General features: G+C 46.4%; 2 protein-coding genes across 2 annotated transcripts in view; both read left to right on the top strand.

Annotated features, from left to right (window-relative positions):
• Nucleotides 1–20770, top strand: part of HEG1 (heart development protein with EGF like domains 1) — a 101164-nt gene extending 80394 nt beyond the window's left edge. The window contains exons 15-19 of the mRNA XM_044920464.1: nt 4138–4180; nt 4312–4349; nt 15536–15623; nt 18445–18619; nt 20620–20770. Coding sequence (XP_044776399.1) covers nt 4138–4180; nt 4312–4349; nt 15536–15623; nt 18445–18619; nt 20620–20769 — 494 coding nt within the window. The 3' untranslated portion in view covers nt 20770. The remainder of the gene's footprint in view (nt 1–4137; nt 4181–4311; nt 4350–15535; nt 15624–18444; nt 18620–20619) is intronic.
• A 179-nt stretch (nt 20771–20949) lies between these two features.
• Nucleotides 20950–21620, top strand: part of MUC13 (mucin 13, cell surface associated) — a 55737-nt gene continuing 55066 nt past the window's right edge. Inside the window, exon 1 of the mRNA XM_021692658.2 lies at nt 20950–21040. Within this exon, the coding sequence (XP_021548333.2) occupies nt 20950–21040 (91 nt within the window). The remainder of the gene's footprint in view (nt 21041–21620) is intronic.

Here is a 21620-nt window from a genome sequence, read left to right as displayed (position 1 = left end):
ATGGCTTTGGAAGTGCGGACCTCTGCTCTGCACGCCGGCCCTGCCCTGGGCTCTGACCCCGTGTGCGGGCCAGCAGTCCTGAGGCGTGGTGACCTCACAGCGTTGATCAGCGCATGTCAGTCTGCCCCTTTGATGCACAGAAGATTCCTAGTTCCATCTTACCTGGTTTAATGCAAAGTATTCCTTGCTCTTCTTGGAGACTGGGGCGTTGAGCCCCGCTTCATGTGGGAAGGTGACCTCTGCTAAATCCATGTGCTGGGGTGCTGGAGAGCTGGCAGGAGGGAAGGCGGGGTGGGTAGAAGTGGGGCCCATGGGAGTGGTGGCCCCAGTACACTGAGTCCCTGGAGTCTCTGACAGCCTCGAGAACGGCCCTGCCACCTCTGCTCTGGTGGCCCCAGCCACTTGCCTCTGTTTCCAAGTCAGCGATTTCTTACTTGTCTTGCTTGCAGACTAGCATTAGCGATAGCAGGACCGTCCAAGACTTTTCTTTTTTTTTTTATTTTTTATTTATTTGACAGAGAGAGACACAGCAAGAAAGGGAACACAAGCAGGGGGAGTGGGAGAGGGAGAAGAAGGCTTCCCGCTGAGCAGGAAGCCCGATGTGGGGCTCGATCCCAGGACCCTGGGATCATGACCTGAGCCGAAGGCAGACGCTTAACGACTGAGCCACCCAGGCACCCCTGTCCAAGACTTTTCAAATGCAATGACAGCCTCCGGCAACCATATGTTGATCAAGTAAGGACCCAAGATGCAGCGTGAGGATACCTTGGTTGGCTCTCGGGCTTGTTGCCAAGGCCCTGCTAAGCCTCATTTCTGTAGTATCCTCGTTGGTTAGGCTTTCATCCGTGGCCATCAGGCCTCTGATGAACGGAATTGGCAGGTCCTCAGGCCACAGCCCCGTTGGCTGGGTTCTGATGGGTTGCAGTGACATCTTCTGGCCATTGGTGCTGGAGCACAGGGGTATTTAAAATAAGTCCCCTTTTGGACACCTCAAATCTGAGGTCAGTGCTCAGTCTAAATGGGGGCTAGGGATATGTGGGTATGTTTTCTAAAGCTGTACATCAGCGAGCCTGTATTGTTCTCTGTTGTACACATATACGCACTCATTAGTGTTTCACATAAAAGAGCTTCACGGTGGCTTTACCAGACTTGCAAAGCGTCATATAAAATTAAAGTGGGTGTCCTTCCCACAGGTGTCTTAGCTTCCTTCCATCATGCAGGCCTCTTTCTCTCACCAGGCTGCAAATGCCTTGAAAGCCAGACCTGTGTTTAGAATATGCTTAGCACATTGTGGCCTTTGACAAATGTCTGTCGAATTAACAAATGGATGGTAGGGCAGCAAATATGATAGGACAAGAGTGGCAGGTCTTAACAAATGGATGGCAGGGCAGCAAATATGATAGGACAAGAGTGGCAGGTCTTGGGAACAAAATGAGTCTTGAAGACTCCACCACTTATTTTACCAAAAAGGCCAGAAGACTTGCATTGGCTTGTGTCGCATGTCAGGAGGGGAAGCCCAGTCTGGGCACAAAGACTGGCCGTTGCTACACTCCTCTTGTCTTCAGTGCCCCACGGGTCACTGTCCTGCCAGTGTGTGGAGAAGAGGAGCTGGAACCTAAGATACACTGGAGCCTTCTGATGAGCTTTCCCTCCAAGAACCCCGAGGACAGCACCAGGCCCGTGGTGGCACGCTGTCTTTGACGAATGACGGAACGAGCCCATTTGAAGTAAAGAAGTATTGTTACACCAGGAAGTCAGGCCCCTTCCGAAGCCAAGTGAAAACAGCCCAGCCCGTCAGCTCGTGGGCAGGACAACAGATGGACGTTCCGTCTGGCAGGATGACAGCCACGGGGTGGAAAGCTCCCACCCAGCAGATGAGGGTTGGGTGGGTCGATCTGATGTAAAAACATTTCCAGGAAGAAGTGTTCAGAATAGAACAGACTGGTGTGACATCAGCCTGCCTCGGTGCCGAGATGGATGGGGATGAGTCACGGGGGTGCCAGCTGTCCCTAGGAAGCTGCCTGCAGACAGAGCCGTGGGGCACCCAGGGCTGGCTCCCCGGCTCCCACAAACCACTGTAGCATGAGGACAGCCTGGGCCCAGTGCTTTCCACACCCAGGGAAGCAGGAGTTCTCAGCTTATTCCTCAGAGAAGCCTCGCCTGAGTAAGGCCAGCAGCAGTCTCAAACATGTCAAAGGTGTGGGAGGGTGCCTCGTTCCTCCTTCCCTAAATGGGATATGATTTTGCCCTACTTTGTTGCAAAAAATGCAGAAAGGTAGGCTATAAGGTCCCACGTGTTTGCTAAAGGCAGGCCACTCACTCCAGCTCTGAGCTTCTTGGATACTGAGACAAAGAAAGAAATATGGTTTTAAAAAGAGCCAGGGTCCATAAAATAAAATACAGTTGTTCAGAGCATCCCCATCTTTTTAGGACCCAAGGCCCAAGAGGAATTTCTGTGGGGCATCCTCCCTGAGAGGTTACTGAGTGGAATTGTGGCCTGCGCTAAGTGGGGTCCATGGCGGCCTGCGCTAAGTCCCAGGGACTTGCCCAGCACTGCTGCTTAGAATAGCCCTTCACGCAAGAGACTGTGGCTCAAGAAAGGCGCTTCTGCGGAGCCACAACGGTGCGGGCCAGGTTTCCAGCTCTCAGTGATCTGCTGGAAGGGTTTGCAGACGATCAAGAGCAGTGTTTTCTGAACTGTTCCAGTCAGCTCTAGTGATTCATCAATAACCTCTGACAACAAAAGAGATGCTAGAAAAATGTAGCATCCAACATTAAACATAGAAGGAAGAACAGCAATGAGCACATCTACATCAGTTAACATTATCATGCACTAATCCGTAGCAGAGGATGCGGGACGTGGACGAGAGAGCTCCTGTCCCAGCCCCCAGGGTGTGCGCCCCACCCCCACCCCCGCCCCGAGCCGAGCATGCTGCCGACACTCACATCCCACTGTCAGCATGCGTGCTGTCTGGAGATCGCTGCTCTACGCTGTGTACCTTTTCTTATCTGTGATCTTTTATGCAGTGTGCATTGTACATTATTCATGAATCAAATTTCTATCACTTCTTGCAGCAATGAATTTGACGATGAGGCCATTTTTTATTGTCTGCTTTCATCCAAGCATGCATTATAGCTCATGCTGTTCTGTCAGCTTATTGTAGTGTTGAAAGTGTTCCGTGATTAAATAAATTCAGGAACTGCTGACCCACAGGAATGGCTGGACCACAGCCCTCCAGTCCATCAGCAGCACCACCAGAGGGTTCCAAGTTCCGTTCTTGGGTGCTGTGCTGATTAGCACTCACCTAGATATGTCCAGAATCCCCTGCACAGACTACAGATAGGGCGAGCATTCTATGAAAACTGAGGCATCCACCAGAACCATGTCCCAGAGGATATCACAGCTCTACTTCCTCTTGGAAGGGGCCGTTGGGGCCAACAGCAGGTTAAAGGTTTGACCTACGTTAAAGAAGGTAAAGCATTTGTCTTTGTGTATATGGAAGGATGTTATACAGGGGCCACAGAGAACTTCCAAAGAGAATTGCATGTGTTGGATAATAATTATAACTATAATGATTTATTTGGTGCTAACTATGTGCCAGGCACTGTGCTAAGCCATTTACATGTCTTATTTTACATAATTGCCTCCAAGAAATGATAAGGTAGATATTACTATTGCTATCATGATCCTTTTTTTTAAATATAGATGGGAAACTGAGAGCCACTAAAAGGTTAAGAAAATTTTGTGATATAAATAAAATCTTTAAAAAAAAAAAAAAAACTTAAAAGGGGCGCCTGGGTGGCTCAGTTGGTTGAGCGTCTACCTTCGGGTCAGGTCATGATCCCAGGGTCCTGGGATCGAGCTCCACATAGGGCTCCCTGCTCAGCAGAAGTCTGCTTCTCCCTCCCCCTCTCTCCCTGCTCATGCGCTCTCTCTCTTTTTCAAATAAATAAATAAAATCTTTTTAAAAAATTAACAGTTGAGTTCGCAAGTTATGGATAATTCTAAAGCTGTTTGTAGGCTTCTGGCTCTAGAATATTCTTGTGGACTTAAAGATGGCTGGTGTCTAATAACTGTCAGTTTGGGCCAAGGGAGGTCAAGGGACATATTCATGGATATTCCTTTTTCTCTTTCAGCATGTGAAGATGGATATAGACTCGAAAATGAAACCTGTATGAGGTAGGCTCCATGCTCTTTATTCTGATGAATTTGTTACAAACTTTACCTAGAAGTTACTTGGATAGATTGCCTCAGTTATTTCTTTTGATTGTTGAAACTAATTCTCATTCTTTTTCTCTGTTGACTTGCAGTTGCCCATTTGGGCTTGGTGGTCTCAACTGTGGAAACCGTGAGTATGCAAAGATCTCGAGATTCGTGGCGCGGGGTGAGGGGGGAGGGCTGGCATGGTTTCCATGCACAAGGCTTGTGTCTCTTCCCCGTTCCATCACATCTCAGCTGCTGTGCTGGGAGGTATGGGGAAGGCAGAGCGCCCTCAAGGGCCTCCAGGTCTGACAGAGGAAGTGATTCCTGAACAGCCCTGACTGTGGAGTGTTAATACAAGAAATTAGGTGGGAGGGGGAGGTGGGAGGCAGGGAGGGAAGGAGCAGGTCTAGGAGAATAGAAGAGCCTCCTGAGCCCTTGGAGGGGATGGAATTGGAGGTTTTGGAAGACTTCCAGTGGCAGGTGTGGAGAAGAAGGAATCCGGGCAGAGGAAACAACTTCAAGGTCTCAGGGCAGCCCGGGCTGGTGGTGTTCCGGGGACGGTGCGTGTGGTGGGGCTGAGGACAGAAGGAGAGGAAGGCCAAGTGGAGGGTTAGTTTGGCAGAGAACATGTGGACCGAGCTGTTGGGGTGTTTGCCAGCCAGCCCAAGACTTTAGACTCTAATCAGTACCCATTGTGGAAGCAGCAGGAGTCCCAGAGCAGGGCAGCAGCTGATGGAGAAAATCAGGTCAGGCTGCAGGATGGAGGGTGGATTCAGTGCCTTGAGAAAAAGAGTTGTGACTCGTTTCAGATCACTTTCACTGACATTTTCGGATATCCAGAGCTGAGAAATTAATGAAAGAAATTCTGGGATGTAGGATATAATAGGAATAACAACATTCAGTACTTTATTTTAGGAAAGCTTTGACCCTCATTCTATAGATGAGTGTGCCTTAGACGTGACCTTATTTAACAAGCGTCAAAGTGCCCAGTTCCTGTTCCCCAGTGGTATCCCTAACAGTATATGTCTTCACTGGTATTTTCTTTGCTCATAAAACTTTCTTGTTAGTAAGTGTCATTATTGCACTTTCTTTGAGCATAAATAAAAAGTAAATAAAATGAAATAAGAAAGTAAAAAAATTCCGTACTTAGCTGACGTAAAACTATGTCGGTGTGCCCAGCACGGAGCCACTTTGAGGCCAGAGTCTAGAGACTTGGAATTACATATCCATCTAGGATTACTGGTCATTTGGGGTATCGGCTTTATCCTTACTGCAAACTAGCAAGTGGACAGCCTAAGGGAAAGACTGGGGAAGCACTTCTAAAAACAAATACATTCGGAGTCCTATAGAACAGAGGGAGGAGCTCACAGAAGTAATGTGTTTTTTTAAATAATAGGCTGAGGCCCCAGCGTGGTAGACAGCCCTATCTTATTTAGGAATCCCCGGGGACACCTTGGTGTCGTAAAAGCACTTACGCATCATTCATCATGATGGACCTGAGTCATCACACACCAAATGGTGTTCCATGCTACCATGAACTGGTTTTTACTCACAAAGCTTCTAACGCTAAATGTGGGGGTGGGGAGGTTTCCCTCACAGCAGGCGATTCTGACATTTTCCAGAGTGCCAGACACCAGACATTAAGGTCTCCGTGTCCCAGGACTGCCCCTACTTCAGACAGTCCCAAGTCTAGGCCTCTGGTACTTCTGACCAGCCAGCTATAAATCTGAGGTTCCCATGATCCCCTCCTCACGTTCAGTAATTTGCTAGAGCAACTTACAGAACTTGAAGCTACAGTAGAGTTGACTCCCATGTGCAAGAAACTTAATGTTACCAGTTGATTATAAAGGAACAACTCAGAAACAGCCAAATGGAAGAGATGCATGGGCAGGGATAGGGGCATCTGCTCAGAACTTCCATGCTTTCCCAGGTGCATCACCTTCCCCGCACCTTTGTGTCTTCACCAGCCCAGAATTTCTCTGAACTTCACTGTTTAGGATTTTTAGGGGGGTTCCATTGTACAGGATCAATTGATGAAATCAATGGTCATTGGCCATTGGAGGTTGGAGGTGGGGCTGAAAGTTCCAACCCTCTGGTTGGTTCCCCTGGCAACCAGCCCCATCCTCGGAGAGGATGCTTCATTAGCATAAACTGAGGTGTGGATGAAAGAGGCTCCTTATGAATAACAAAAGATGTAACTCTCACCCCTTTCACTCAGAAATTCCAAGGATTTTAGGAGCTCATGCTAAGAAGGAGGAGTGAAGACCAAATAGATACTTCTTTTTTTTTTTTTTTTTAAGATTTTATTTATTTATTTGAGAGAGAGAGAATGAGAGAGAGAGCACATGAGAGGAGGGAGGGTCAGAGGGAGAAGCAGACTCCCTGCCGAGCAGGGAGCCCGATGCGGGACTCGATCCAGGGACTCCAGGATCATGACCTGAGCCTAAGGCAGTCGCTTAACCACCTGAGCCACCCAGGCGCCCCCCCAAATAGATACTTCTTATTATATCACAGTATCACAGGTGTACTCGGTTTAATAAGAAGAGGAAGTTACCATACATTAGGCTTTTTAAAAATTAAAAAGTAGTCAAAATTATTTTTTAATATCAGTGCTTGGAAAGGTAGGCTTCAGGAGCTCCTCTCTACTTGCTAGATGGAACTCTGCCTGACTAATGAAACACTTAATAAAGCCAATTAGATCTTCAGAAAAAAAAAAAAGTAGGCTTTAGTTGTTTGTTTTTTTTTTAATTGAAGTACAGTCGACACACAATGTCTCAGGTGTATGACATAATGATTGGACAAGTCTGTACATTTTGCTATGCTCACCACCTGTGTAAAGCTCCCATCTGTCACCCTACAGCACTGTTACAATACCATTCCCTATTCCCTATGTTGGACCTTTTATTCCTGTGACTTATTCATCCCATAACTGGAGGCTTCAGGATTTTTTTTTTTTTTTTGAGTTGGCTTATGTAAAACAGTATGGATAACACTGTATGTCCTTTTCTAAAAATCACTAGACAAGCTTTCTCAACTGGGTTCAGGATCTTTAAATGCTTCTGTTCAGGAAGCAGGGTCCTGGGATCGAGTCCCACATCGGTCCTGCCTCTCCCTCTCCTGCTCCCCCTGCTTGTGCTTGTTCTCACGCTCTCTCTCAAATAAATAAATAAAATCTTTGGGAAAAAAAAGAATAATTTGAGGGAGGGACGGAGGAAGGTTCAAGGTACAGTAGAGTTGTATCACATGTGCAAGAAATAGAATAGAACACCCCTTCTTTTTTTTTTTTTTTTAAGATTTTATTTATTTATTTGACAGAGAGAGACACAGCGAGAGAGGGAACACAAGCAGGGGGAGTGGGAGAGGGAGAAGCAGGCTTCCCGCTGAGCAGGGAGCCCGATGCGGGGCTTGATCCCAGGACCCTGGGATCATGACCTGAGCCGAAGGCAGACGCTTAACGACTGAGCCACCCAGGCACCCCTAGAACACCCCTTCTGATGGCAGAGAGAGAGTGAGGGAAACAGGTGAGGAGTGTGGAGATGTGGCCGCCTCTGGGGTTGACCCAGCCATCTGCCAAGTCCTCCTGGTGCCTCCTGGTCCTGACAGGCCTCTCGTGAACTGGTATTTCAAACCTCCTTTGGTCAAACAACTCTCTATATAGGCTTTGCCAGAAAAGGCTTCGATTTCTCAGTGAATGGAAGAGTGATCCAAGGAGGGAGAACGGATCTAGGGGAAAGCCACACAAAGGGTTGAGGGAAAGGGGAGAGAGCTGCAGGGCATTGTCTAAGTGGCATTTAGTGATTTTTTTTCAGAGTTCATTAAATGCCATCGACGTCTGGAGATGATATACCCCTACATCCATTGACCCTTCTGTAAGTTCCTGTGTCCCCCCATTATGTTTGTGGGGTCTTGGCGGTAGCCAGGATTTCTCTCTGATCTGAGACTTCTTTGCCTTCCCCTTTCATCCAAGTTGTCATCAGTATGTCCAGCAGAGGGCAAGCTTCTGTTTGGACGGCTCTCTCCCAGCCACCTTGTGTTGGTGACTTAGGTTAACTCCTGGATGGTGTGTGGATGTCACTGTGTGATTCTGATCATCTGTTTTAGTGTTGCCAAAAACTGATAATAAATAGCACCTGCCACCCTAGCCCCTGGCTGAGCTCTCTGATCAGTCCTCAGTGTTGGTCAGGGAATGGGAAACACCTGAATTTCACCCCCTCTGTGGTGATGGCACCTTGTGGAATCTGTGGCTCATCACCCATTGTTTTGTGTCCAATAATAGGGCCCTGACCACTCACCGTTGTCACTTCTGTTGTCGCCACCAAAGAGAGTGAGTGCCTTCTTGGGGCTACAGCTTAGGCTGGATCCTTTGCAAGCAAGAAATTCTTCTTCTCTGTGCAGATGACTTGGGGCACAGGCCCTCCCCAAGCCCAGTGAGAAGGAGAGCCCAGCTTTGTTTAGTCACGGTCTTCAGAGTCCCTCATCCCTACATTCCTGGGAGTGATGCAGCTCACTGTATTCTGGGTTTAGGCATAACCTATGGCCTGCCTTTCTACAAGTTTCTGTTAGCTTTCTAGTTGTGTGCAGATTCCACTCCTTGTTCCGGCAAGCTGGAGGGGTCAGGACAAGGCTTCTCCCAAGCCCTTTAGTCTCGGAGGTAGCACGGGCCAGCTGGACTCCCGTGGGCTCCTGGCAGGGCCGGCCACCTGCGCCCTGACACCCATCCTCCAGCTCATGTCTGCACCTGTCCCCGCACTCCTTTTTATTTTCTTTCCATGTCACCTATGTCTGTTTATACGGCAGATCCAAGCAAGTCTGCCTTCTACCACTTGTCCTGGCCTCAGGATTCTCTTAACAGACCATCAGCAGAGGTGCCCCAGGCTCCCCGTGCCCCGCCTTCTCTCTTCTCTCGGGCGCACATTCCCTCCTCTGCCTGGGTTTACACTGGCTCCCCTCGAGTCTCCTGCCGCGTCTCAGTCTGCTTCCCCTCTTTTCTCTCTTTAAAATAAATTAATGTGGTTGTCTCATCATAAAAATAACACATGCCCCTTAATTTTCATTTTTAAACTCAAGTTAATTAGAAATAGAAGTTGAGGGAAGAAGGAAAATGCAGTCACCCATTAAACACCACTGTTCATACCCTGGCCTCTCCCCTGGCCCACACACCAGCAGCGCCGGCTTCACCCCGACTCCAGACCAACAGAATCAGAATCTGAGCTTTAACCAGACCCCTCGATTTGATCAATATGCAGATTTGTATGCATATTAAAGTCTAAGAAGCACTGGTATTATATATCTTTCTAGAAGTATATATGTGTGTATCTCCTAACAGAACATAGTGTTTTGTAACCTGCTTTTAAGCCTAGTAAACTGTGCAATATTTTCATTTACGTAATTTTATAAGGTCACTTTCAATAACTATGGAATTCTACTCTGCAGATATACCATTCCCCTCTTGCTACCTTTTTAACGTCTTTTTTTTTTTTTAAGATTTTATTTATTTATTTGAGACAGAGAGAGCGCACAAGGAAAGGCAGAGGGAGAAGCAGACTCCCTGCGGAGCAAGGAGCCCCATGCGGGGCTGGGTCCCAGGACCCTGAGATCATGACCTGAGCCGAAGGCAGACGCTTAACTGACTGAGCCACCCAGGCGTCCCTTAATGTCTTTTTTTAAATATTCCCATCCTCCAAGCCATTTTTCTGTTTTGTGGTTCTTTTCACTTTGTGATTACAGAACTCACATAATTTTCCTAGATTATCTTTGGCTGCAGACATTTTTACCCATCCCTCTTTTATGTTCACAACATGCCTTTTGGTAGGGCATTCTTTCCATTCAAAGGTCCCGTGCTCTCCTCAGCAGAGACTTCTTCCCCACCAGCCTCCTAGCATGGCCTGAAAGGATTTAGAGCCTGTTTTCCCCATGTACAGTCTTCTTCCTCGGCTTCCAATGAAACTAGGATGTTCAACTTAAAGATCTACATTGTCTTCCCGCCCATCCCACCGTCTGGTGGCAGGTGTATAAAGTATCTTTGAAGTGTGTTCAGTCTATTGTTACACTAGGCTTCAAAAAGATTCACACCAGTGGAAATGCTGTGTGTTGGCAGGAGTCAGTCACTCATCACAGACATCCAGGATGACAGCATTAAACTGCTTAGGAGGGAAAAAAAAGATAATTGTCCAGAAGTCAGCTGGAAATCTCATTCACCTTGAAGCCAGCATCTCACGCAGTCTTCACTGGACCTCAATGTCAGAATGGAAAGGAAGCAGGCCTTGGGAGAGGGGAATCCTGCTCTGTGTCTGCTCTTGGGCATGGCCACATATGGCCTATAGATGTGAGAAAGACACATTTCAAAAGGCACAGAGGAGGAAAATATGCTGTGAACAGAAATTCTAAAGGAAAGCTGATGCAAAAGGAATGGAAAGATTTAAAAGGCAAAATTTTAACTGTGCATTACTGATGAGCTCAGTGAGGGGGGATATGGGGAGAACTGAATGAATTTTAAAATAAAACTAATGAGGGGTGCCTGGCTTAGTAAGTTAAGCATCCAACTCTTGATCTCAGCTTAGGGTGGTGAGTTCGAGCCCCAAGTTGGGCTCCACACTGGGCACAGAGCCTACTTTAAAAAGTAATAATAAAATAAGGTAAAACTAATGTGGCCACCTAGAAAGGTCTGTAATGGGCTCAAGGGTTTTAAAACAAGGTGTATTGGTTGGTTCAATCTGACACCATTTCTGATGTGTGTTTTTTCCACGCCACCAAGCAATTAACTCACTTCTGACATTTCTGATCTACCTGGACATAGCGTCAGATCCCACAAGTTGAGGGCTCAGTCCCATAAGACCGTCCCCCTTCCTCATCAGATGCCAACTGCAAACCCAGGTGCCTGTTACCTGTACTTCTGACCAACCGGCTATAGATCAGTGGTTTCCACGATACCCAGCTTGGGTTGGATTAATCTGCTACAGCGGCTCACAGAACTGAAAGTAAATAGTTTACTCAGTAGATCACTGGTTTATTATAAAAGGATGTAACTCATGATGAACAGCCAGATGGAAGAGGTGCATAAGGGCAAGGCCTGGGGAAAGGGTGCGGAGCTTCTCCCAGCGAGCCACTCTCTCCAGCTCTCTGCATGTTCACCCACCCAGAAGCTCTTCCAACTCTGTCCTTTTGGGTTTTTATGGAGGCTTCATTATATAGGCACAATTGACTAGGTCACTGGCCGTTGGTGAACTCAACCTTCAGCCCCTCTCCCCTCTCCAGAGGTCGGGAGGTAGGAACTGAAAATTCCAACCCTCTAATCACAGGGTTGTTCTCTAGGCAGCCTGCCCCCTCCCCTTCCACCCCACGCCTCAAGTGTTTTCCAAAGGTCACATCATTAATGTAACAAAAGACATACCTTTCTGTTCTCTTCACTTAGGAAATTCCGAGGGTTTTAAGAGCTCTTTGCCAGGAAGGGGAACAAGACCACATATATATTTCTCATTATAAATCACAGTATCACAGTTGGCTAAGGTTCTTCTGGAGTAAATAAGCCTCGCTAGCTTAAGCAACAAAAGACCATTTATGGGAAGGATCCTGGGGTGTGTCATGGAATTCCAGCGTCAGGAGGAATAAGCATCAGGGAGTTGTGGGGAACCACAGCCGCTGGAGGTTGGGGGCCTACTTTTCAGGGTACACATTAACATGACTCCAACTTCATCTCTCATCTTCGCTCTTTGCTGTGTGTGTCTATGTACAGGCTTTCCCTCCCTCCCAGACAACGTGACTGAAAATAGACTCCCCCGAGAGCTTCAAGTGCATATCACTGATTCAGCCATTTTGAAAGAGAAGGCCCTTGTGCTCGCGCTCTCTCTCTCTCTCACCCTCTCTTTCTCTTTACCAAATCCCAGTTCCCGGGAAGGAACTGACTGATCCAGTTTGGATCACGTGTTTACTTCCAGACCAGTTAGCCGTAGCCAAGGTTGATGCTACACATTCAAGCATGACCCCCTGTAACCGCCTTGGCCACAAACTGCACACGACGGGGTGAACGTTCCCAGGGAGGGGCTGGCTACGTAGACAGTCCAGTAGTAGTTTCCAGCCCAAATGAGCATAGAAGCAAGGACAGATGTCGCCTGCAGGAAAGACCAAGGCCCCCAGCGGGCTCCCAGCAGCAATGTCAACAGTAGCAAACTATGACCAGACCAAACCACAAAAAGAATCAAGAGAAGATAAAGACCATGAAATGTCAACAAATGTTAGAGAGGAAGACTAAGAATTCCAAGTTCATCATTCTGGAGAATCTCTTCAAACTAGACAGGATAGGACAGACAAGCCTAAGATGACATTCCCTGCCTTCTGTCTCACCCTAATAAATAAACATTCAGAGCTCCACAAAACTATAAATGTTATAGTTGATGTTGATTGAAATCCCATGCACTTGTTTGTTTGTTTGTTTAAAGATTTTATTTATTTATTTGACACAGAGATAGAGCACAAGCAGGGGAAAAAGCAGAGAGAGAGGGATAAGCAGGTTCCCCACTGAGCAGGAGCCCCATGCACGGCTCCGTCCCAGGACCCCAGGACCATGACCTGAGCTGAAGGCAGATGCTTAACCAACTGAGCCACCCAGGCGTCCCTAAATCCCATGCACTTGTGATCATTATATGGTCTCATCGTAAATTCAAAGTCAGTCTTAGGTTCAAAGGATCAGTTGTAGTTCATGAAGTGACTTGATAGCAGATATGAGAAAAAAAAATCTGGGTTATCTTGTCCATAAGCTGATTACAAGTTCCCAGTAATAAGAGCTAACTGCCAAAGAGCACCAAACATGCTCTAAAAAAGCATACGTATAAGGGCGTTAAGCGTCTGCCTTCGGCTCAGGTCATGATCCCAGGGTCCTGGGATCGAGTCCCACATCGGGCTCCCTGCTCGGCGGGAAGCCTGCCTCTCCCTCTCCCACTCCCCCTGCTTGTGTTCCTGCTCTCGCTATCTCTCTCTCTGTCAAATAAATAAATAAAATCTTAAAAAAAGAAAAAGTATACATATATATATAATAAATTATATGTATACGTTGTGTGTGTGTGTGTGTGGTCATATGAATAACAATTGGGAAGTATAGGAAAGCACAAAGAAGAGAGTAGAAGTTAGCCATGATTTCGGTAGGATCCCCTCCTGGACATTTATGCTCATGTGCATGAGGTCTTTTGGCTTTCAGGACTGGTTCTTGGCCACACATAGTTTGAGAGGCACTGGCCTACTCCGTCTGTGCCTTTCTTTAGACAAAACTGAGTGTTCCAGGGGTGCCTGGGGTGGCTCAGTTGGTTAAGCATCCAACTCTGGATTTCAGCTCAGGTCCTGATCTCAGGGTCCTGGGATCCAGCCCCCCATCTGGCTCCCCACGCAGGGAGGAGTCTGCTTCCTTCCTTCTCTCTCTCTCTCTGCCTGCCCACCCCCCGCTTGCACGAACTGTCTCTCTCTCTCTCTCTCAAATCAAAAGAAAAAATCTTAAAAAACAGAACAAAACTGCTTGTTCCAAAGAGGACTCTGCCACAACTGTGGCCACTTGCAAGGGTCACTTCTAAAATAAGCGCCTGCTTGTTTTGCTGAAAGTGGGAAAATTTGAACTTGGTGTGGAGGGATAAAAGCAGGAGTAGACGTCCGTCTTTCGTTAGGAACAAGGGAAGTCGGTGTAGGATTTCAAAGCAGAGAAATGGCATGATCAGACTCATTTTTTTAAAGTACTGGGCAGGACTGGGCACAGAAAGGTGAGTTGGGAGGTGGTTGCAGTTGCCGGGTCAGGAATTGATGGTGTTTTAGGGTGGTGTTGGTGGGGATAAAGAAACGTCAACAGATTCAAGGGATTTTGTTAAAAGTGAAGCTTGAATACATGTGTCAGGAGGTGAAGGAGAGAATTACCTTATTCCGCGGTTTGGCTTTGTTTCCTGTATGTCTTCATACCGATGGTTTTTCAAGATAATCAGGTTTCTGTGCTATTTATTTAAATAAATGATAGGTAAACAGTTGAACAGCTTCTATTTGCTTTTATTACACAGTCTGCTTGCTGTCAGCTCTGACTTTACCTGAATACCTAGAGAGCATGGTTCCAGTTGCAATTTACTGTAGAAAATCTGATTATTGGCCCTTTTTTGAAACCCTGCGCCTTACAACCTGAGAACAAATTTTAATTATATTTCCACAACAACAAAAAAATCAATCTAAATACTTAGTAGACTTTATTGAAAATATCAGTTTGCCAGAAATACACAGGTATAAAACCATTGTTCATTACTTATGTGTGTGCTTACTAATATGACTGCTAATATTTTATATCTACTATATCACCATCAATTCAAAAAATGTAGAAACAACACCAAAGGGTGGTAAGTAGCCAAGAAATGATTCTTGTTTTCTCCATTACTTAAAAAAAAAAAAACAACAAAAAAACACACTTTACTGGAGGCATAATGTACACACAATAAAATGTACCCATCTTAAGTGAGGGGAAAAAAAGTAGGAAGGATAGAATCTTAGAAGATAGAACTGTTATTAAAACCAAACAGATTTAGTTTTTGAAAACTTCATGCATGTCCTTTAGTTTTCTCTTTTTACCATGCATTGGTGAACATGATCTCGGGGCTGGTCTACAGGTAGAATTTGCATTCCACCCACTGTTCTAGGAGTGGCTGAGAAAGGAGAAGTCTTCTCCAAACAGAGCAGGCAGGGGAGGAAAAACAATTTCCCCTCTACGCTTCTAGAACTCTACCTCCCCCCGTCAATAAAAGACAGATTAACAGGAGAAAAAGAAAACAATTTTAATTACATAGCACACACAGGAGCCCCACAAAGATGAGACGCGAAGGCAGCCGGATATTTGAGGCTTCTGCACCCTTCTGAGTTAAGGAAAGGGCTCCGTGTCCGCGGCTGCCGAGGGCGGGGGTGGGAAGCCACCAGGCAAGTGAGAGGCGGAACTGTTTGGTAAACAAAGGCTGCCCTGCCCAAACCTCAGGCTCTCTGGTGAAAAGGTGATCTCTGGTCAGAGCTGCCTTCCTGGTAGGGGCCCCTTTTCTAATGTAAATCTCCCTTACAAAAGGGTTACTCCCACTGTTTTCAGAGCTTCTCCCGGGTGGTAGTTTCCTGAAAATAATCGGTTCAAAATAATAAGCGTGCCAAAGAGGAATATTTTGGGTGGTATATCCTGCCACCCTCCAACAGAGCAAATGCAAGAGCTAGCCTGTCACCAGCTGAGGCGCTCGGTCATAGCTGTGGGGTGAGGAGGGGAACTATTCTTTTGTATTCATTTTTTTCTTCATTATTACCTCTCACCTGTCCACTTTTCTCCTTTTTGACCCTGTTTAGCTTATCAGCTGATCACTGTGGTGATCGCAGCAGCAGGAGGTGGGCTGCTTCTTATTCTAGGCATCGCGCTGATTGTTACCTGCTGCCGGTGAGTGAGTGACTGGGGGGTTCACATTCTAATTCTCTTTGCCTCTGCTAAGCAAGGGTCAGTGTTTATTTTAAAGAATGTTTGGGCTGCTTTACAGTATTAAATCATCCTGTGTGACTGAACCATTAAAAAAAAGGAGAAAAGGAAATTCTTGATAGATAGTGCCATTGAGAAAAGACAACAAACGGGACTCTTATTTCCTTTACTAAAAAAGAATATCCCCAAGCACAAGCAACAAAAAAGTGATAGATTGGACGTCATCAAAATTAAAAACTCCTGTGCTTCAAAGAACCCTATCAAGAAAGTGAAAATACAACCTAGGGAACAGGAGGAAGTATTTGAAAATCATATTTCTACTAAGGAACTTGTGTCTAGAATATATAAAGAATTCTTACAACTCAATAATAAAAAGGCAACTGCATTTAAAAATGGGCAAAGAACTTGAATAGGCATTTCACCAAAGGAGATGAACAAATGGCCAGGAGACACATGAAAGGATGCTCCGCATCATTAGCCATCAGGGAAATACAAGCAAAATTGGGAAACCCACTAAGATGCCTATTTAAAAAACAAGAGGGGAGTGGGGGGATGGGGTAACTGGGTGATGGACGTTAAGGAGGGCATGTGATGTAATGAGCACTGGGTGTTACATATATGACTGATGACTCACTCACTGACCTCCAGCTCTGAAACCAGTAATATATTATATGTTGATTAATTGAATTTAAATAAAAAATAAAAATAAATAAAAATAAAAAACAAGGAAACAGCAAGCATTGGTGAGGCTGTGGAAGAATTAGAATGCTCCTACTCTGCTGGCGGAAACATAAAATGGTGCAGCCCCTCTGAAAAAGTCAGTCAGTTCCTCAGGAAGTTAAACACAGCGTCGCCATATGACCCAGCACCTCCACTCTGACGTACATACCACGAGAAGTGAGTATGTGTGTTCACACAGAAACATGTACAAAAGATCACCTATTGTATGATTCCGTTTATATGAAATGTCCAAAATAGGCAAATCTAATAGGGCCAGAAGGTAGATTAGTGATTGCCTAGGGCTGGCAGGTGGGGGGTGGGAATTGGGGAGTAAGGGGTAAGGGGTTTCTGTTTGGGTGATGAAACTGTTGTAAAAATTGATTGTGATGATGGCTGCACAATTCTGAATATACTAAAACCATCGGCTTACATACTTCAAATGAGCAAATTTAGAAGCAAACAAAGGTGAAGGGGTTAGCTGAGCTATTTTGGCAGTAAGCAAGCTGTAGCAGGCACATGGGGTGAGCAGATGCTCAGCAGCATGCTTGGCTTTGGGCTTCTTGGAAGCCAGTGCATTGGGAAAAGGAAGAATAAAGAAGTTGGTCCCCTTTCTCGGTAATTATCTAGTCAGATAAGGGAAAACTATGACCTTTGATTTAGATGATTATAAACGGCAGGAATTTTTCTGACGTAACAGATGGAGGAAACCTACCGAAAGAGCAAGTTATCTTTTCGACCATTGATACGAAGGTATCAATGGGAAGATACCTTTCACCTCCAGTAAGGCTGCAGAGAGCAGTTTGCCCCAACTGCCCATCCGGGAATACAGGCCTTGTGGTACTGCATTTACCTGTCATTTGCAGAGTTGCCACCAGATCATCAAACCATGAGTGGAAATAAAATCCTGGGTAGGAGACTAGAAGCTAGAGGGATTAAACCTCAAGGGGATGTAAGCCTCATACTTGCTAAGTGTCCGAGAACCAGGTAGTGTGACCGCCTGGAGAAGGAGCTAGTGACTATGGGCTTTGGCAAAAGGGAAGGTGGTCATGAATTAGTTAAGTCATTGTTTGAAAACGGATGCCCCACCCTCCAGGGAGCAACACAGTGGCAGGTCTGTTCTTGAACTTACAAGAAGGGACAACGCCTAGGCCACATGCTGGACATTTGGTTTTATGACCATGAGTCATTTTGTGCCTTCCCAGAAGGTTTATTTATAGGAAAGTGAGGTAAGAAGGAAGAAACTTCAGATTAACTTACCCAGGGCAAATATAACTAAAAATGTCTGATCCTAGGCCCATTCCATAGGTAAATCACACATATTTCCACCATTTCCAGCCAGGGAACCCTGACAAGTAGGGGCTTGTCCTGGGCTTTCCCTGACCTGTGGAAATGAGAATATGTATGGGTAAAATAAACAGGTGGGCATTTTTGCAAAGGAGACAACCTGGTTTTATAGTCAGTGGAGTAGCTTCATGTGGTTAAAGGGCCCTGGCTGGCGAGGTAGGAGGCCTGCACTCTCGTCCTAGCTTTGCTAGTAGCAAAGTGTGACCTGGGGAACAAGTCTCATCTTTTTGCAAAGCCAGAGCCATCCCATCCCCAGAGCTCCTCTCTTAGTAAATCTTGGTGGGACCTACAAGCTTCCGTGTACATTCTGATGCTCAAGCAGGTTTAGAACCATTGGATTATAGAATCCTAAAGGCCTTTGGCTCCAGCATTCTGGGAATTTATGACTCTGATTTCCCTGGCTGCCCCCAAGATGCAGCGACCTCTGTCCCCTGCAAAACACTGCTTCACTATAGATAGCTGTGTTGGTCCTCTCTGTCCGTGGTAACCTGTACCTTCCAGTTGGAAGATTTTTTTTGCATTTTTTTTTTGCATCTAATTGCATTTTTACTTGTTTCAGGCAAAATATAACAATAATGCCATTTTTCAGTGGGCATTTACAAAAGAATGTAACGGTAGCTTTCCATCTAATTTACCTTCTAAAATAATAAAACGTGCTTTCATACATATCATTTCTTTACAACTTGTTCATTTAAGTTGTGAACTATTTTCCATTCCACAGAAAGAGTAAAAATGACATAAGCAAACTCATCTTCAAAAGTGGAGATTTCCAGATGTCCCCATATGCCGAGTACCCCAAAAACCCTCGCTCACAAGAATGGGGCCGAGAAGCTATTGAAATGCATGAGAACGGAAGTACCAAAAACCTCCTCCAGATGACGGATGTATATTACTCGGTGCGTATCGCTGTGCCCAGGGCAACTCAGGCTCTGATTCCCTCTGAGAAGTACAGGGATTGTGTTTTGTAGCAAAATTAAGATACTTCAGCTGCTTAAGGGTTAAAGAGAATGGTGGCCTGAGCCTCTTATTTACATAATTTAATATTCAATTTACTTACAATCTATTTGCATGGTATTTGTTAGTTTTGACATCAAGATCATGAAGGCTATTTCCACCAAGCACCTTACTTTTATGGGGTTGTAGCAATAACCCTTCCTGTGACCAAATTTGCTTCTAAGTTATAAGATTGGAAATTGAAAGATAACAGAAAGAATTTAGTGATATTTAGCCTGTGGCCCTTGCATTTTCATCTCTTATATGCCATGCTTTACCTCCTGTGGTTGGGAGATTGGAAACTGGTATAAAGAGAACAACTCAGTGTCGTCGTCAGCAAGCACTTCTCAGAGGTTTAGGAGAATGTTCATTCAGTATAGGTCTTCCACAGCTGGCTCCATCCAGCCCTGGACTGCATCATTGGGAAAGATGGTAGACCACCTTGAACCCTGGCTCCTTCTGTCCCACATCGAATAACCCGTGAGCTGCCCGGTTCATTTGACATCAAGTGGCAAACACAAACAGGGCTATCTGACCTGAAAAGTAAACAGACATAGGTGACTTCTCATCCCACGTGGACCTCTTTGAGATAGCAAAACATGAAACCTTGCCCCGTGGGGACTTAATAGCCCTGTGACAGAAGTCACAACCCTGCTAGTTGCTATGGGGATGAACCCTGAGGGTTCAGACTTTGGATGGGAGAGGTTCATGCTAAGGAAGCTGTTGTTTCCATTGATGGACCCTTTGGAAAACTTGAAACTGGAGGAAGAGCAAGAAGAAATAAGGGGAAAGATAAACGTAGACACAAACCTAGCGCTGGGCTTAAGTGTTGATGTTTCCACCCAAGTGCTTCGCTGTATTCTCCGTCCGGGAAGCCCTGTTACTCACACGGCCGCCCGGTATCTGCAGGGCCTGCTGCGTGAGCAGGTGTGCTCGCACCCCCACACCGTTCGCTAGGGACCCCTCCCCCGCACTGGCGGGGTCACATAGGGATAGACAGACCCGTGGCGTCGGAGGACCAACCGCACCGTGTTTCTATGGAATTAGCCCAAGAGTTGCCTTAAGTAGAAATAATCAAGAACTTAAACCAGCCCCATCTTCCTTTCAGAAATGGGCTGAGCAGTCCATAGAAGCAGAGCCTATGCTTAGGATATGAAGCTGCCTCCCTGTGAGAAGGCTGTCCCTCACAGTGGCCTCAGGTGTACCTTGGGCACTCCTAGGATCCACGTTCATTATATGCTGTCTCCAGTGTTTTATTTCTGCCAGGCAAGCATTTTCTCCTGGTGGGCCTCATTGAGGGCCTCCCCAAGGTAGCCGTGTCATTCCCTGCGAGCTGCTTTTGCGCATCAGCTAGGTAGTCATGATGGGCTAGGCCGGGATCTGGTCAGAGACGGCTGCCAATCGCTGGTGGCCCCTCGCTCTGGGGTCCTAACTCCACCTTTGACACGTGGTCCTATGTCCTTGTAAAAGTCAGTTCCCCGTTCGTGGCGGGGACATTGGTGTTCTGCTAAATGCCAGAGAGGATTTAAAGCCATAGTGCTCCACAGGGAAAGACACTTTTTTTTTTTACAGTCAAGATAATCAGGTAACAATTAATCTTGATGATAATTAGGATAATTAGCCCAGGTCTGTTCCTATGTTGGTGGGCTGCCCTTGATCGTTTTTTTTTTTTTAGATCTCCTTTGAAAATATGAGCAAAGGTATCCCAGGTTCCACGGAGAGAGGGCCTGGGAGATCCCGACTTCTAGGTTAGACCCTGCTCCGCTCTGGTTAGGTGTCTCTGTCTTAGGTTTATTAAAACATAGCATTCTTTTTTCTTTTTTTTTTTTTTCAAAGAAAAAACCATTAAATTTAAATCCACAAATAATAAATGGACTTTTCTTCTTTTCTCTCTGGCCGCCAGCCCACAAGTGTAAGGAATCCTGAACTTGAACGCAATGGACTCTACCCGGCCTACACTGGACTGCCGGGGTCACGGCACTCGTGCATTTTCCCTGGACAGTATAACCCATCTTTCATCAGTGATGAGAGCAGGAGAAGAGACTACTTCTAAGTGTGGAAGACAGAGGGAGGGCCCAGCACTCTGAGCAAGTTTTGGGCCCTCAGCTGCTCAGAGGACTGCAGCAGTGGGGAGCGTGCTCACCGGCTGCCCCCAGGACTCTTGGAGCCACGCTCCAGTGGCAAGCGGGAAGCGGGACAGGCGTGAGGGTGTGACCGCAGGGGAAGGGCACAGATGGATCCGGGACGTGGAACTGAGGGCCGCTCCTTGGGCACCTTCGCCCTTACTGTGAACGTGAACGTGGGCCAGTACCGGGAGTCTCTGAGTGCCGCGAGTCTCTGAGTGCCGCAGCCGCCCCCGGGCTGACTCGTAGCCAGGGCACGTCGTCAGGCGCCTTCGCCAGGACCCAGTCTTTCCTTAGTTTGCACTTTAGTAAATTGGATAGGGAGGTCTCCTTTCGGATTTTTTCCAAGACTGTTCCAAAAAGAAGGCCTCTTTTCCTCACTCCCATAGGCCTCGATCTGGTGATTGATTTACCGTAAAATACAGGCTCTTTCGTTGTTTTCCTGCCCGGTATCTCCGTGCTAAACAACAGATGATGATGATGAACATACCACTAAGGTTTGGAGATGCTGCAGGTGAGCATACAGCATTTTAGCAGGTTCTAGGTCTTCTGCAGTTTCCAAGCCAACCCTCAAAATGAGGAACTGAAATGTGGGAGGCATAGCACACACTCCATTTTTTAGTCAAGGTGACATTTATTTAAGATTTTTTTTTCCCTCTGCAGTTAATTCTCACTTTTTCAAGTAAGTCCGCATCCGGGCAAAACAAGTTGCATTTGCTTTTAATTAGAGGCCTCCCGCCGCCGCCGGGCAGGCAGCGCCGGGCTCGGGGCCCTGGGGGGA

Source organism: Neomonachus schauinslandi, chromosome 1 (genome assembly GCF_002201575.2).
Source record: "Neomonachus schauinslandi chromosome 1, ASM220157v2, whole genome shotgun sequence".
Classification (NCBI taxonomy): domain Eukaryota; kingdom Metazoa; phylum Chordata; class Mammalia; order Carnivora; family Phocidae; genus Neomonachus; species Neomonachus schauinslandi.
The sequence above is the reverse complement of the archived record's forward strand: the minus strand, read 5'-3'. Positions and strand labels throughout refer to the sequence as shown.